The 15159-nt window shown below is 47.2% G+C and overlaps 1 protein-coding gene across 1 annotated transcript in view; it reads right to left on the bottom strand.

Moving 5' to 3' along the window:
• Positions 1-1531: 1531 nt before the first annotated feature.
• Positions 1532-15159, bottom strand: part of LOC144668304 (long-chain fatty acid transport protein 2-like) — a 29586-nt gene continuing 15958 nt past the window's right edge. The window contains exons 6-10 of the mRNA XM_078530161.1: positions 13089-13179; positions 11876-12074; positions 9822-9919; positions 2780-2910; positions 1532-2013 (exon numbers count right to left, since the gene is read on the bottom strand). Of these exons, the coding sequence (XP_078386287.1) occupies positions 1837-2013; positions 2780-2910; positions 9822-9919; positions 11876-12074; positions 13089-13179 (696 nt within the window). The 3' untranslated portion in view covers positions 1532-1836. The remainder of the gene's footprint in view (positions 2014-2779; positions 2911-9821; positions 9920-11875; positions 12075-13088; positions 13180-15159) is intronic.

Below are 15159 nucleotides of genomic sequence, written 5' to 3'. Positions count from 1 at the left end.
AGAGAGATGGAGAGAGATGGAGGGAGAGAGAGAGAGATGGAGGGAGAGAGAGAGAGATGGAGGGAGAGAGATGGAGGGAGAGAGAGATGGAGGGAGCGAGGGAGAGAGGGAGATGGAGGGAGCGAGAGAGAGGGAGATGGAGGGAGCGAGAGAGAGGGAGATGGAGGGAGCGAGAGAGAGAGAGATGGAGGGAGCGAGAGAGAGAGAGATGGAGGGAGCGAGAGAGAGAGAGATGGAGGGAGCGAGAGAGAGATGGAGCGAGCGAGAGAGAGATGGAGCGAGCGAGAGAGATGGAGGGAGCGAGAGAGAGATGGAGGGAGCGAGCGAGAGATGGAGGGAGCGAGCGAGAGATGGAGGGAGCGAGCGAGAGATGGAGCGAGCGAGCGAGAGATGGAGCGAGCGAGCGAGAGATGGAGCGAGCGAGAGAGAGATGGAGCGAGCGAGAGAGAGATGGAGCGAGCGAGAGAGAGATGGAGCGAGCGAGAGAGAGATGGAGCGAGCGAGCGAGAGATGGAGCGAGCGAGCGAGAGATGGAGCGAGCGAGCGAGAGATGGAGCGAGCGAGCGAGAGATGGAGCGAGCGAGCGAGAGATGGAGCGAGCGAGCGAGAGATGGAGCGAGCGAGCGAGAGATGGAGCGAGCGAGCGAGAGATGGAGCGAGCGAGAGAGAGATGGAGCGAGCGAGAGAGAGATGGAGTGAGCGAGAGAGAGATGGAGCGAGCGAGAGAGAGATGGAGCGAGCGAGAGAGAGATGGAGCGAGAGAGAGATGGAGCGAGAGAGAGATGGAGCGAGAGAGAGATGGAGCGAGAGAGAGATGGAGCGAGAGAGAGAGATGGAGCGAGCGAGAGAGAGATGGAGCGAGCGAGAGAGAGATGGAGCGAGCGAAAGATGGAGCGAGCGAGAGATGGAGCGAGCGAGCGAGAGATGGAGCGAGCGAGCGAGAGATGGAGCGAGCGAGCGAGAGATGGAGCGAGCGAGCGAGAGATGGAGCGAGCGAGAGAGAGATGGAGCGAGCGAGAGAGAGATGGAGCGAGCGAGAGATGGAGCGAGAGAGAGATGGAGCGAGAGAGAGATGGAGCGAGAGAGAGATGGAGCGAGAGAGAGATGGAGCGAGAGAGAGATGGAGCGAGAGAGAGATGGAGCGAGAGAGAGAGATGGAGCGAGAAAGAGAGATGGAGCGAGAAAGAGAGATGGAGCGAGAAAGAGAGATGGAGCGAGAGAGAGATGGAGCGAGAAAGAGAGATGGAGCGAGAAAGAAAGAGAAAGAGAGATGGAGCGAGAAAGAAAGAGAGATGGAGCGAGAGAGAAAGAGAGATGGAGCAAGAGAGAAAGAGAGATGGAGCAAGAGAGATGGTGCAAGAGAGAGCGAGAGAGAGAGAGATGGTGCAAAAGAAAGAGAGAGATGGAGAGAGACAGTTGGAGAGAGAGAGAGCGAGAGAGAAAGTTGGAGAGAGAGAAAGAGAGAGTTGGAGAGAGAGAGATATGGGAGGGAGGAACGGACGGAGGGAGAGACTTGCCCAGATCAGTGGATGATTTCAAGCCAACAGTTTTATTCCTTATTGACAGTAATAAATCCCTGGATCATTGTTTTTATTTCTCATTTTCTCCAACTCTCACCATCTGGACAAGAATCACCAAAAACCATTCCACATGGACACTTGATGAGATGTCGAGGGAAGGGATTTTTGGGATTGGGCTGTATCACACACCACTCACTACATCTTCACAACATAGAGTCTTTATAAACAAAACATTAGAGCTAAAACAAAACCCCTCCAAAGAATCCAATTCTACAAAAGCTACTCAACGCTCCTTTGATAGGCCCTCGGACAGGCATCACAGTCTGATCTGGTTAGAGACGATGGAGTTATAGATTTCTTGGTCCATTTGGATGTAGGTTTTTTTCTGCTCATCTAGGAAGAAAAGTGGGTCTTGGACAGTCGCTGGATTAAAGCCTTCCTTCACCAACATGACTTTATAATATTTATGAGTTCCTGTTGTCTCTATCCTTGTCTGAAAGAAAAGATCAATGATTACTTACACTGGCTGTTCACCACTCTTTTCCAAGTGTCTCTCTTCACTCGATCCTCTTTCTAGGGGTTGGAAAGGAATCTGCTTCCCATCTCAAAAGAGTCAGTGTGAATGGGGTCTCCGTCTTGACTCCCAGTCACAAAGCGAGAAACTTGACTGTAGCAGGACTCCATCAGCACAGCTGGGGTTAGAAACCGGGGGTGGTGAGGGGGGGAGGCAGAGTGAGGAGGGGGTGGAGTTGGGGTATTAGGGTGGGGGTTAAACCAAAGTCAATCTTGCTGTAACCGAGCAGTTTGACATGACAGCAAAATAAACCTGGCCACGGGACCAAGCAGGCTTTACCTTCTTAGATAATATTGATAAATAAAGAATAGAGTCTGTGAGGAAGGTACAAGCCAGTAATGTCATGAATGGGGATAGAAGAGAATATTAATCTTTAGAGTTGGATAATAATCCCAACAGAACCAACATCACATGGTTTGTCATCACTCTCCATTTTCTTATGTGTAACTGTCTCAGTTTACTATTGGCACAAAAACAGCCTTACACCAGTAACTCTGTTCCAAAGAGTCAGTATTTCAACCCATTGCTGCACAAAGTAAAAAGTAAGAATGAAGCATTAGGCAAGGAGACTGCAGATCTGAAGGCTATATAACAGTCCCTATATAACAGTCCCGATATAATATATACACCATTTAGCCCCACAGGAAAAGGTCGAAGATTTTCTGTGCAGTTGTTGAGGACTAACCTGTACTCTCAGGAAGCGTGGCTGGGCGTAACTGGGGAGGTGAGTTGCTACATGTTTGTAGAGCTGTACTCCATCCAAGTCTTTTCCACTCTGCAGCTGAATAGCAGCCATTCCAACTCGACCTTCATGGCCTGAAAGACAAAAGATCCAATGTCAAGGTTTGGTTATCAGACGTTAGCTGAATAAAGAGCTTAAAGGAATCATGAAAAAAACAGGTCAGGCTATTTACTTTCTACTGAGTACAAATTCAGTCCTAAATAATCATTTTACAATTAGCCACTGGCTCCAATGAATGGCTCACAGCGAGAGAGAATCATGTCTTCATTTATCTCTGTATGGCTGAGCTAAATATCAAAAGAAAACCTTCCGTAACATTGACCAAACACAATGGGCAACAGAGAATTACCACTCAGTAACATGCACTCAGAGAGAGAGCTTGTAAAAACAAGCAGATGTCCTAAGGTACCATACAGAGAAAGAAGAAAATGAACAGACATGGCAACTGTAGAATGAGTGTTAGGACAGGTAACTGAAAGCTTGGTCCAACGGGTGGGTTTTAAGAAGGTTTTTGCTGATGAAGAGAGTAGAGATTGGGAGAGCTTTAGGTGGGGATGGTGGGGGGGGGAGGGAGGAATCTGAGACAAAGGGCCAAGATAAGAAAGTTCTGCCAGCAACAATAGGACGAGGGGGGTGGGTGAGTATATAACAACAACTTGCATTTATAACGTGTCTTTAATGCAATACAATGTTCCAAGGGAATATTCATGCACATTTTGTGCATGAAACAAAAAGTTATCATGTAGGTGCAGCAAGTAATTAAAGCAGCAAATGGAATTTTAGCCTGTATTGCTAGGGGGTTGGAGTTTAAAAATAGGGAAATCTTGTTACAATTGTACAGGATGTTGGTGAGGCCGCACCTGGAGTACTGTGTACAGTTTTGGTCCCCATATTTAAGAAAGGAGATACTGGCATTGGAGGCCGATCAAAAGAGATTCACTCGGCTGATTCCTGGGATGAAGGGGTTGACTTATCAAGAACGGCTAAACAGGTTAGGCCTTTATTCATTAGAGTTTAGAAGAATGAGAGGTGATCTTATTGAAACGTCCAAGATTCTGAGGGGTCTTGACAGAGTAGATGTTGAGAAGATGTTTCCACTAGTGGGGGAATCTTGAACTAGGGGACATAGTTACAGAATAAGGGGGCACTCATTTAAAACTGAGATGCGAAGGAATTTCTTCTCCTGGAGGGTAGTGAATGTCTGGAATTTTCTATCTCAGAGAGTTGTGGAGGCTAGATCACTGAAAGTATTTAAAGAGGAGGTAGATAGATTTTTGAAATATCGGGGAGTTGAGGGCTATGAGGAGCTGGAACAAAAGGGGAGTTCAGGCCTGGGACAGATCAGTCACGATCTTATTGAATGGTAGGGCAGGCTTGAGGGGCCAAATGGCCTCCTCCTGCTCCTATTTCTTATGTTCTTATGCACAGGAGCAGAGTCAGACAGAAACTGACTCCAAGCCAAAGGAGGAGACATTAAGACATGTGACTAAAAGCTTGTTCAAAGGGGTAACTTTCAAAGAAAGTGTTAAAGGAGGAGGAGAGGAGGTGGTTTTAGGGAGGGAATTTCAGAGCTTGGAGCCCAGGCAGCGAAGGTATGGCCACCAATGATGGAGCAATGGGAGCTGAAAATGCACAAGGGTCAGAATTTACTGACAGCAGTTCTGAGCACTTCACCTTAGAATGAAAACAAAATACTGCAGATGCAGGAGATCTGAAATAAAAACAGAATGTGCTGGAAAAACTCAACAGGTCTGGCAGCATCCGACAGAATGAGATCTTCATGGATAGCACGTACAGTGAGGTGGTCACACTGCAGGTAAAGAGTGCACAGGGAGAAAGGGAATGGGTAACCGCCAGACAGAGTAAAAGCACTAGGCAGGGAGTGCAGGAGTCCCCTGGGTCCATCGCCCTCTCTAGCCGATTTCCCGTTTTGGATACTGCTGAGGGAGATGGTTTCTCAGGGGAAGACAGCAAGAGTCAAGTCCTTAGCACCACGAGTGTGTCAGCTGCACGGGGAGTGGGGGTGGGTGGGGAGGTGGAACAGCAACAGTGATAAGGGATTCTATTGTAAGGGGAACAGATAGTAGTTTCCGTGGTTGCAGACGTGACACCAGGATGGTACATTGCCTCCCTGGTGCCAGGTTCAAGGGTGTCACTGAGTGGCTGCAGGGCATTCTGAAGACGGGGTGGGGTGGTGAACAGCCAGAGGCCATGGTCCATATTAGTACCAAAGACATAGTTAAAAAGAGGGATGAGGTCCTGAAAGCAGAATATAGAGAGCTAGGAAATAAAAAGCAGGACCTCATTGATAGTAATCTCAGGATTACTCCCAGTGCCACGTGCTGGGGAGATCAGGAATAGGAGAATAGACCAGATGAATGTGCGGCTGGGTAGATGGTGTAGGAGGGAGGGATTTAGATTCCTGAGGCATTGGGACCGATTCTGGGGAAGATGGGACCTGTACAAGCTGGACGGGTTGCACCCCATCAGGACCGGGACCAATATCCTCGCAGGGATATTCACTAGGACTGTGGGGGAGGGTTCAAACTAGATTGTCAGGGGGATGGGAACCTGAGCAGGGACATACAAGAGAGGGAAACAAAGATAGGAATGAATGACATAAAAGTTGAAAGCAAAAGTGGAAGGCAGAGGAAACAAGGGATAACAGCAAGTTGGGCCATGGTACAAAAAATGTGTAAAAACATTAAAAAGGCAAGTCTAAAGGCACTGTATCTGAATGCATGGAGCATTCACGATAAGGTAGACAAATTAACAGCGCAAATAGATGTAAACGGGTACGATATGATTGCAATTAGGGAGACATGGCTGCAGGATGACCAAGGCTGGGAAATGAATATCGAAGGGTACTCGATATTTAGGATAGACAGACAAAAAGGAAAAGGAGGTGGGGTGACATTGTTAGTTAAAGATGAAATCAGTGCGATAGTGAGAGAGGATATTGGCTCAGAAAATCTAGATGTAGAATCAGTCTGGATGGAGCTAAGAAGCAACAAGGGGTGGGAAACATTAGTGGGAGTTGTCTATAGGCCTCCAAACAGTAGTGATAAGGTAGGGGATGGCATTAAACAGGAAATTAGAGATGCATGTAACAAGGGTGCTACAGTAATCATGGGTGACTTTAATCTACATATAGACCGGGCGAACGAAATTCACAATAATACTGTGGTGGATGAATTCCTGGAGTGTGTATGAGACATGGGTGTGGTTTTTTTAGACCAGTATGTTGAGGAACCGACTAGGGAACAGGCTATCCTAGATTTGGTTTTGTGCAATGAGAAGGGTTTAATTAATAATCTTGTTTTGTGGGGTCCTTTAGGGACAGTGAACATAACATGATAGAATTCTTCATTAGGATGGAAAGTGAAGTAGTCCCATCTGAAATTAGGGTCCTAAGTCTTAACAAAGGAAACTATAAAGGTACGAGGTGTGAGTTGGCTGAGATAGATTGAGGAACTTCATTAAAAGGCATGGTGGATAGACAATGGCTAATATTCAAGGAATAATTGTATGCATTTCCAGAGTTATACATTCCTTCTGGCACAAAAACACAACAGGAAAAGCAACCCAACCATGGCTAACAAAAGAAACTAAGGATAGTCTTAGATCCAAAGGGAAGTTATATAAAGTTGCTAGAAAAAGTAGCAAGCCTGAGGATTGGGAGCAGTTTAAAATTCAGCAAAGGAGGACCGAGAGATTGATTAAGGGGGAAAATAGAGTATGAGAGTAAACTTGCAAGGAACATACAAGCAGACTGTAAAAGCTTCCATAAGTGTGTAAAAAGAAAAAGATTAGTGAAGACAAATGTCGGTCCCTTACAGTCTAAAACAGGAGAATTTACAATAGAGAACAAGGAAATGGCAGAACAATTAAACAACTACTGTAGTTCTATCTTCACAGAGGAAGACACAAATAGCTTCCCAGAAATACTAAGGAGCCAAAGTTCTAGCGAGAAGGAGGAATTGAAGGAAATTAGTATTAGTAAAAAAACAGCGCTGGAGAAATTAATGGGGCTAAAAGCCGATAAATCCCCAGGGCCCAATAATCTACATCCCAGGATACTAAAGCAGGTGGCCACGGAAATAGTGAACGTGTTGGATGTCATCTTCCAAAATTCTGTAGATTCTAGAACAGTCCCGGCAGATTGGAAAATATCAAACGTAACCCCACTATTTAGAAAAGGAGGGAAGGAGAGAGCAGTGAATTACAGACCAGTTAGACTAACATCAGTAGTAGGGAAAATGATAGTCTATTATAAAGGATTGGTCAGCAGTCAGGAAACAGAGAGTAGGAATAAATGGGTCTTTTTCGGAGTGGCAGGTAGTGACTAGTGGGGTACTGCAGGGATCAGTGCTTGGGCCCCAGCTATTCACAATATATACCAATGATTTGGGTGAGGGGACCAAATGTAATATTTCCACGTTTGCTGATGACACAAAACTAGTTGGGAATGTGAGCGATGAGGAGGATGTTAAGAGGCTTCAGGATGATTTAGACAAGTTGAGTGAGTGGGCAAGTACATGGCACATACAGTATAACGTGGATAAGTGTGAAGTTATCCACTCTGGTAGGAAAAACAGAATGGCAGAGTATTATTTAAATGGTGATAGATTGGGAAATGTTGATGTACAAAGGGACCCGGGTGTCCTTGTACACCAATCACTGAAAGTAAGCATGCAGGTGCAGCCAGCAGTTAAGAAGGAAAATGGTATGTTGCCTTCATTGAGAGAGGACTTCAGTTTAGGAGCAAGGATGTCTTACTGCAGCTGTACAGGGTCTTGGTGAGACCACACCTGGAGTATGGTGTGCAGTTTTGGTCTTCTTACCTAAGAAAGGATATACTTGCCATAGAGGGAGTGCAGCGAAGGTTCACCAGACTGATTCCTGGGATGACAGGATTGTCGTATGAGAGATTGGGCTGACTAGGCCCTGTATTCACTGGAGTTTAGAAGAACGAGAGGGGATCTCATTGAAACGTATAAAATTCTGACAAGGATGAACAGACTGGATGCAGGGATGATGTTTCGTTTGGCTGAGGGGTCTAGAATAAGGGGTCATAGTCTCAGGATACAGGACAGACCTCTTATGGGAGAATCTAGAACTAGGGGTCACTGTTTAAAAATAAGGGGTTGCCCATTTAAAATGGAGATGAGGTGTAATTTTTTCTCTCAAAGGGTTCATAAGTCTTTGGAATTCTCTTCCTGAAAAGGCGGTGGAAGCAGAGTCTTTGAAAATTTTTAAGGCAGAGGTGGATTGTTTCTTGGTAAGCAAGGGAGTGCTAGGTTGTCGGGGATAGGTGGGATGCAGATTTGATCAGCCATGATCCTATTAAATGGTGGAGCAGGCTCGAGGGGCCGAATGGCCTACTCCTGCTCCTTGTTCATATGTTTGTATTTAGGATTGAGATGAGGAGAAACTTCTTCACTCAGAGGGCGGTGAATCTGTGGAATTCCCTACCACAGAAGGATGTGTAGGCCAAGTCACTGAATATTTTTAAGAAGGAAATAGTTAGATTTCTGGACTATAAAGGCATAAACGGGTATGGGGAGGGTGCGGAGCAAGGCATTGAGATGGAGGATCAGCATCGATCATATTGAATTGCAGAGCAGTCTCGAAGGACCGAATGACCTACTCCTGCTTCTATTTTCTATGTTTCGACTCTTCTTCAGAACAGGAGAGAGGTAGAAATGTGATGGGTTAATGCTGTTGAAAATGTGGAGGAGAGGCAGGTAGAGCAAAAAGAGAGGGTCAGGGATAGGTTAGAGGGCGAGGGAGGTTAAATGACGAAGATGTCTTGGGACAATAGGCAAAGAGAGTGGTAATGATAGTATTAAGGATGAAAGTTTTGGCCCAGTGTAGGTGTTAATAGCAGAGAAAGTGTCAGCACTTGTCTCAAAGCAAAACATGAGAACAACATACAGACCAGCACTCGTGGGGTGAGGGGTGATCAAAATGAAGTTGTTGAACTCAATTTTGAGTCCAGAAGGTTGTAAAGTGCCTAATTGGAAGAAATGATGTTCTTCCAGCTTGCGTTGAGCTTCACTGGAAGGTTATAGCAAGTTGAGGACAGAAATATGAGCATGAGAGCAAGACGGTGAATTGAAGTGGCAGGAAGGTCAGGATCTTGTATAAAAGGACAATGTTACAGAAGTGGAAATAGACTGTTGCGGTCTTGGTGATGGAGTCAGATAGAACGCAAGTGATCCGTCTGCTTCAGCCTGAAACAGTGGCCAGGAAGGGGGATTGGAACCTGTGGTGTGGGAGTGGAGTTTGGTATGGGGGTGGGGCTTGGGAATTAAGGCAATGGCTTCAGTCTTTCTGATGCTTAACTAGAGGAAATGTTGGCTCAGGCAGCACTGCTTCTCAGACGAGCATTCTAACAGAGACAGTGAAGGGTTGCAGAGAGGAGGAGGTGAGGTGAACTGGCTGTTGTCAGGGTACATGTGAAAACTGACATTGTGTTTTTCGATGATGATGTCGCCAAGGGGCAGCAGTAGATAGGAAAGAGGAAGGGACCAAGGATAGATCCCTGGGGGACACCTGAGGTACCGTTGTGGGAGCACGAAGAGAAGCCATTACAAGTGGTTCTCTGGCTACGATTAGATAGATGAGAATGGATGACAGTGGGGACGGGTTAGAGGAGGGTGGTGTGGTCGACCATGTCAAAGGCTGCAGACAGGTCGAGAAGGATGAGGGAAAGTTTACCTTTGTCACAGTCACATAGAATCTATTTGTGACTTTGATAAGAGCCATTTCAAAACTGTGGCAGGGGCAGAAAGTTGATTGGAGACATTCAAACATTGAGTTCCATGAAAAAACGGGAATGGATTTGGGAGGCAGCAACACGTTCAAGGACTTTAGTCAGGACAGGGAGGCTGGAGATGGGGTGTTTCTTTGCCAGGACAGAGTGGTCAAGGGTTGGCTTTACTGATGACTTGAGACGTACATTATGCATCAGGACTCTTACCTGGAACCATCACTCCATACACACAAACCTCCTGGACAAAATCCAACGTTGACAGAATATCAGCCACCTCAGTGGTGGACACATTCTCCCCCTTCCATCTAAAAGTAAAGACCAGTTATTTAAAACTAGCAGAAGTGATTTAAAACATTCTGATTCACAGATTCACACAAGTTACTTGTATCCATTGTGTGGGCTCTGTCTAAGCCACCTCACAGTCTCCTCGACTAGAGGGGAGACCCGCTGAATAGGGCTCTTTGAAAAGGTCAGTGTTATCAGGCGATAGTGAAACGGAGCAGTTCCATCGTTGCACCAGTGTCCACAGTGGTAAGTGAAGCCCACTATGTAAAACCATCGTCTGTCTCATGATAACTCAGGGACAGACTCTCCATGAGAACATGAACCAATGCAACTCGTGACAAACCAGTTCCCCTCCACTGGGGAGTGCCTGGCCGAGGGGGGAATGTTTATCTACTAGCCTATCCTGTCACCTCAGGAGGACAGGGCAAGTGGACAGCTGCAATGTCACTCACGAGAGGGAAGATCGGCACTAACTGGTTCCGACAAACAAATAAATATCCTTCCAGAGTTTCAATCTTGTGATTTCCTGGTCGAGAATTCCGGTGCCTTCCGCCATTTTTAAATGACATTTAGCCACCATTTTTCTCTCTATATCCTCACATGGATTTCAAAAGCTTTACAAAGCAGCAGATACCCATGAGGCGTTGGGGATGGGGGCAGGAGTTTGTATTTCCAGAGGGAAGTGAGCCCCTGTGAATATTCAGTAACCACTCCTCCCCGGAGGGAGGTTGCACACGGAGGCAGTGTGGATCTGAGAGGGTCCTAACCACCAGCCGGGTTCCCCATCAACCGTGTGAAGCCCACCCGTTGATTTCTACCCCGGGGCCTGAATTTTTCGGATGGTGGGGTGTCCCTTCCCGGGCAGGGATGCCCCCTTGGCCATTTCGCACGTGAACGAGTGTCAAATGGCTGCAGGCGGGACCTCTGCCCCTCACTCGGGAGAAGGTCCTGCCTTGGGAAGCTGCCGGCAAAACCTGATTGGCCAGCAGCTCTCCAGGTCCTACAGCGACAAAGATCTGCAGCGGACTGGAGGGGGGGGGGGGGGGGGATGCAGGAACACTCCTGAGCCAGGAATAGAGGACAAGGTAAGTTTAAGGGGTCCCAGGGTGGAGAGAGTATGGAAGGCCTGGGGGGTGGTGGGTAGCGCAAAGGGGGCGATTGGGGTGTTGGGGGAAGAGGCTTGGGGAAGTGGGGAGGGGGGGGAAGGATTGTGGGGGGGAGGGGGTGGGGGAGGGGGGTGTGGAAGGGACGGAGGTCCAGCGGACACTGGACCTTAAGGGTGGGGGGCACCCGCAGTCAGAAGGGGACTTCTAATGGAGGTCCCTACACTCCCGCTCTCCCTGTCTGAGACCTCAGTCCGTTCTTTCTTGGGGCTTCCCTCACACCAGGTAAATCCTCCCGCCAGCCTAAAAATTGAGGCTGGGTGCGAAACGGCCCATAAGTTGCCAATAATTGGGCCATTTAAGGGCCTCATTGGGACAGAGGGCGGGCTTCCTGTCCGTGGCCTTGCCCACCCCTGCGAGGTCAGGGCGGGCGGGAACCCAGAGGGAATCCCGTTCCTGCAATTTCACACGCCCCCTCCCCCACCTCGTCTAAAAACCCGCCAGTCGGGAGTGCGGAATTCTGGCCCTGGTGTTGATAAAATCTGTGCAGCAAGTGAAATATTGATCATCAAAAACAAATCTTCATAAACACATGGGTTTTACCCGGAATATGGGAACTGCAATAATCAGGTGAAATGAATGTTATGCAGCAATGAAGCTGCTCGAATGCTGTTCACACTCTGTACCCACTTGCTCCAGTTTTATTGTTGGCGATTTGGCTTATACGCTGAACATAGCTTTCAAAACAATTTTTCAAAAGAACTATAATCCCATTGATGAGAATATGAAGCCACGTCACCTCTGGGAATTATAAAACCTTGTTAAAGGAAAGCACAACCTCCAGTCTGGGACAAAGCCTCCTGTGCCTCTGACCTGAATGTGTCTCCAATTCTGTCCTGGAAGTAGATGAAATTGTCACGGTCAAGCATCATGAGGTCTCCGCTGTTGAAGTAAAGGTCTCCTTTGCTGAACACATCCCTCAAATGCTTTTTATTGGTTTGGGTTCTGCTTCCTGCATACCCATTGAATGGGGTTTTGGTTGTGATTTTTGCAATGAGGAGCCCAGTCTCTCCTGTCAAGACATCAAACAGTCAGGACACTGGACAAGTGAAGTAATTTCCCTCAATAATTAACATTTATAACTTGCACTATAACCCCCCAGGCGCAGAATTAAAATTTTCTAACAGCACTGTGGGTGTACCTACACCACACAGACTGCAGCGGTTCAAGAAGGCAGCTCACTACCACCCTTCTCAAGGGCAATAAATGCTGGCCTAGCCAGTGACACCCACATCCCATCAACGAATAAAAAAAATAGTCACTTGTAGAGATTTTGAAAGCAGGAAATGCTGTTTTTCTTTCTCATTCTAGGTTTACAAAGTTGGAAATACAAAACACAGAAAAAGGAGAGAACAGGTTAACATTTCTGGGAGAGGGTCTCTCACTGGAACAGAAGGACAGGAATCTGCACTCAAAACCTGTTTTTTTTTTTGTCTTCACAGACTTCCCAGCATTTTGTGTTTTGTTTCTAATTACAAGGTTGCATCTAATTACAAGGTGTTTATAAACCAGTTCTACAGGATGTCTGGCAAAAGGTAACGTAAAATCTTTCTGTCACTTTGAGAGATTCCATTTACAAACAGGATTGTTGAAAGGTAGTGATCCAGTCTCACTCTACCAACCTCTGATCTCCCATTACCTACTCAGCAAGATCGATGGGGTAATGATTAAATATTAACAAAATTCGGCAATAAGTTCCCTGTTTACAAGTCAGGCTGGTAATCAGGTTTCTTTTTGGAGTATTAATTAAAAGGCCAGTCTACAAAAACTGTTTTTGCTGTGCATTTTTCAGTGTATCTGAGAGGTGCCTCCCACCCTCCTTCAGGTTCTCACACTGTCTATGATAACTTTTTGTTTTGGGTTTCTGCAGTTGTTAAGATCTTATCAGAATAATTTTGCTTGTGATCACTGAGAGTTGCTAGACATAGAAGCAGAATTTTATAAACTCAAGACATCAATCTCTGCAAGGAGGGAAGAAGCATTATAGAGAAATCTCAGTGTAGCAGGAAAATGTACAAACTATTACCTTTAGCAACTTCAATGCAGTGACCATTGGCGTCTCGCACAGGTGCTTCCTGTTCAGCATCATATTTAACCAGTTGAAATGGCAAGAATTTCTGGGAGAGAAGATACTGGCAGATTAACTTAGCGTTAGTGTCAGAGGATTATATTTGTGGTACAATATTTGAATAAAAGATGGAACAACACCACCATGGAATTTAAATTCAATATGTAAATCTGGAATGTAAAGCGAGTCTCAGTAATGGTGACCATGAAACTATCGATTGTTGTAAAGACCCACCTGGTTCACTAATGTCCTTTAAGGAAGGAAATCTGCTGTCCTTACCTGGTCTGGTCTACATGTGACTCCAGACCCAGAGCAATGTGGTTGACTCTTAACTGCCATCCGCAACGGCCTAGCAGCCACTCAGTTCAAGGGCAATTAGGGATGGACAACAAATGCTGGCCTAGCCAGCAACATTACATTCCATTAAAGAATAGAAAATTTAAATAGATAAATTCTCAAAAATCAGGAACCATAGAAACAGAAGGTCAGCAAAACATGGTCAAAGGGCCGAATTTTCGCCGGGTTGGGCTGACTCTGGAGACCTTTAGAATGGCTGATGGGACTCGGGACCAGCGGGTCCCTCCTCCCATGTCCAGCAGGGAAATGGGGGGGGGGGGGGGGGGGGGGGCGTGACTCAGACAGACGGGAAACCCAAATTCAGCGGGACCATTAGAAATGAATGCTGCTTTAGGGTCAGGGTTAGGGTCAAACAGAGGCCGGTTAAGATGCTTCGCTGTTCCAAAGGCCTAAAGCTACCTTGTGACAATCAAGGATTTTTGGAATAGACGAAAATGCTCCATCCCTCCCCCACCCCACCCTCCCCGGCACCGACCCCCCCACCCCCACCCCCCTCCCCGGCACCGATGCCCCCACCCCCGCCCCAGCACCGAACCCCCCACCCCCTCCCCGGCACCAACCTCCCCACCCCCGCCCCGGCACCGACCCCCCCACCCCCTCCCCGACCCCCCCACCCCCTCCCCCTCCCCGGCACCGACCCCCCCACCCCCCTCCCCGGCACCGACCCCCCGACCCCCTCCCCGGCACCGACCCCCCGACCCCCTCCCCGGCACCGACCCCCCCACCCCCCTCCCCGGCACCGACCCCCCGACCCCCGCCCCGGCACCGACCCCCCGACCCGGCACCGACCCCCAACCCCCTCCCCGGCACCGACCGCCCCCCACCCCCCTCCCCGGCACCGACCCCCCCTCCTCCTGCACCGAACCCCCCCTCCGCCCGCACCGACCCCCCCCTCCCCGACCCCTCCCTTCCCCATACGCACTGACCCACATCCTACTCAGTGATTGAAACTTCGGACAAGCCCCGGCTTTTCTCTGCCCGAGGAAATGATGCTTGGGAAGAAAGGAAAGAAAAAGCCTTCGAAGGAGACATTAAATAAATAAATATCACTCATTACGTGAAGGAAACATAAAAATATATGTTTGTAGGTTTGATATTTCTAACACGTTCTGCTTAAAAAAGGTGCCAGAACTGAAAATATGAGATGATTTTGCAACATCTAGTGAGATTCTGCAAGGTTAGCAACATTTCCAGTTGACAGATTCCCCCCTTGGTCAAGGATTTGACTTTCTTCAGTTGATAAAAAGTTCAAAGGATTGAGATATTGGCTGGTGGTCGGGAGTTCAGTAATCTCAGAGAGCCCTTTTCAGGGCTGTTCAGAGCAAAGGGCAGTGCCTCAAACCTGTAGAGTATCAGTGAATAATTAACTGGAAATTCTCATTAAATAAACATCCATAATAAACACAAAGTATTGAAGGCAGTCAGAAAACTACAATCTGATTCTTCACTCTCCCATCACCAGGGTCTTTTATGAATATTTATGAAGATAATCAGGTCACCCACATGAAAAGTTCAGAACAAGATTTTGAAAATGTCTTTTTTTGTGAAATCTTAAGGAGAAAAACGGTTGATAGAATCAGTTGGGTTGGTTTGTAACAGGGATAACATTCTGCTATAAATAAAATCTTTTGGTTGTTCAAGTGGAGGAAACCTTTCGCTGAAAACAGCCTGT

This window comes from Cetorhinus maximus, chromosome 26 (assembly GCF_964194155.1).
Source record: "Cetorhinus maximus chromosome 26, sCetMax3.hap1.1, whole genome shotgun sequence".
In the NCBI taxonomy this organism is placed as follows: domain Eukaryota; kingdom Metazoa; phylum Chordata; class Chondrichthyes; order Lamniformes; family Cetorhinidae; genus Cetorhinus; species Cetorhinus maximus.
The sequence above is the reverse complement of the archived record's forward strand: the minus strand, read 5'-3'. Positions and strand labels throughout refer to the sequence as shown.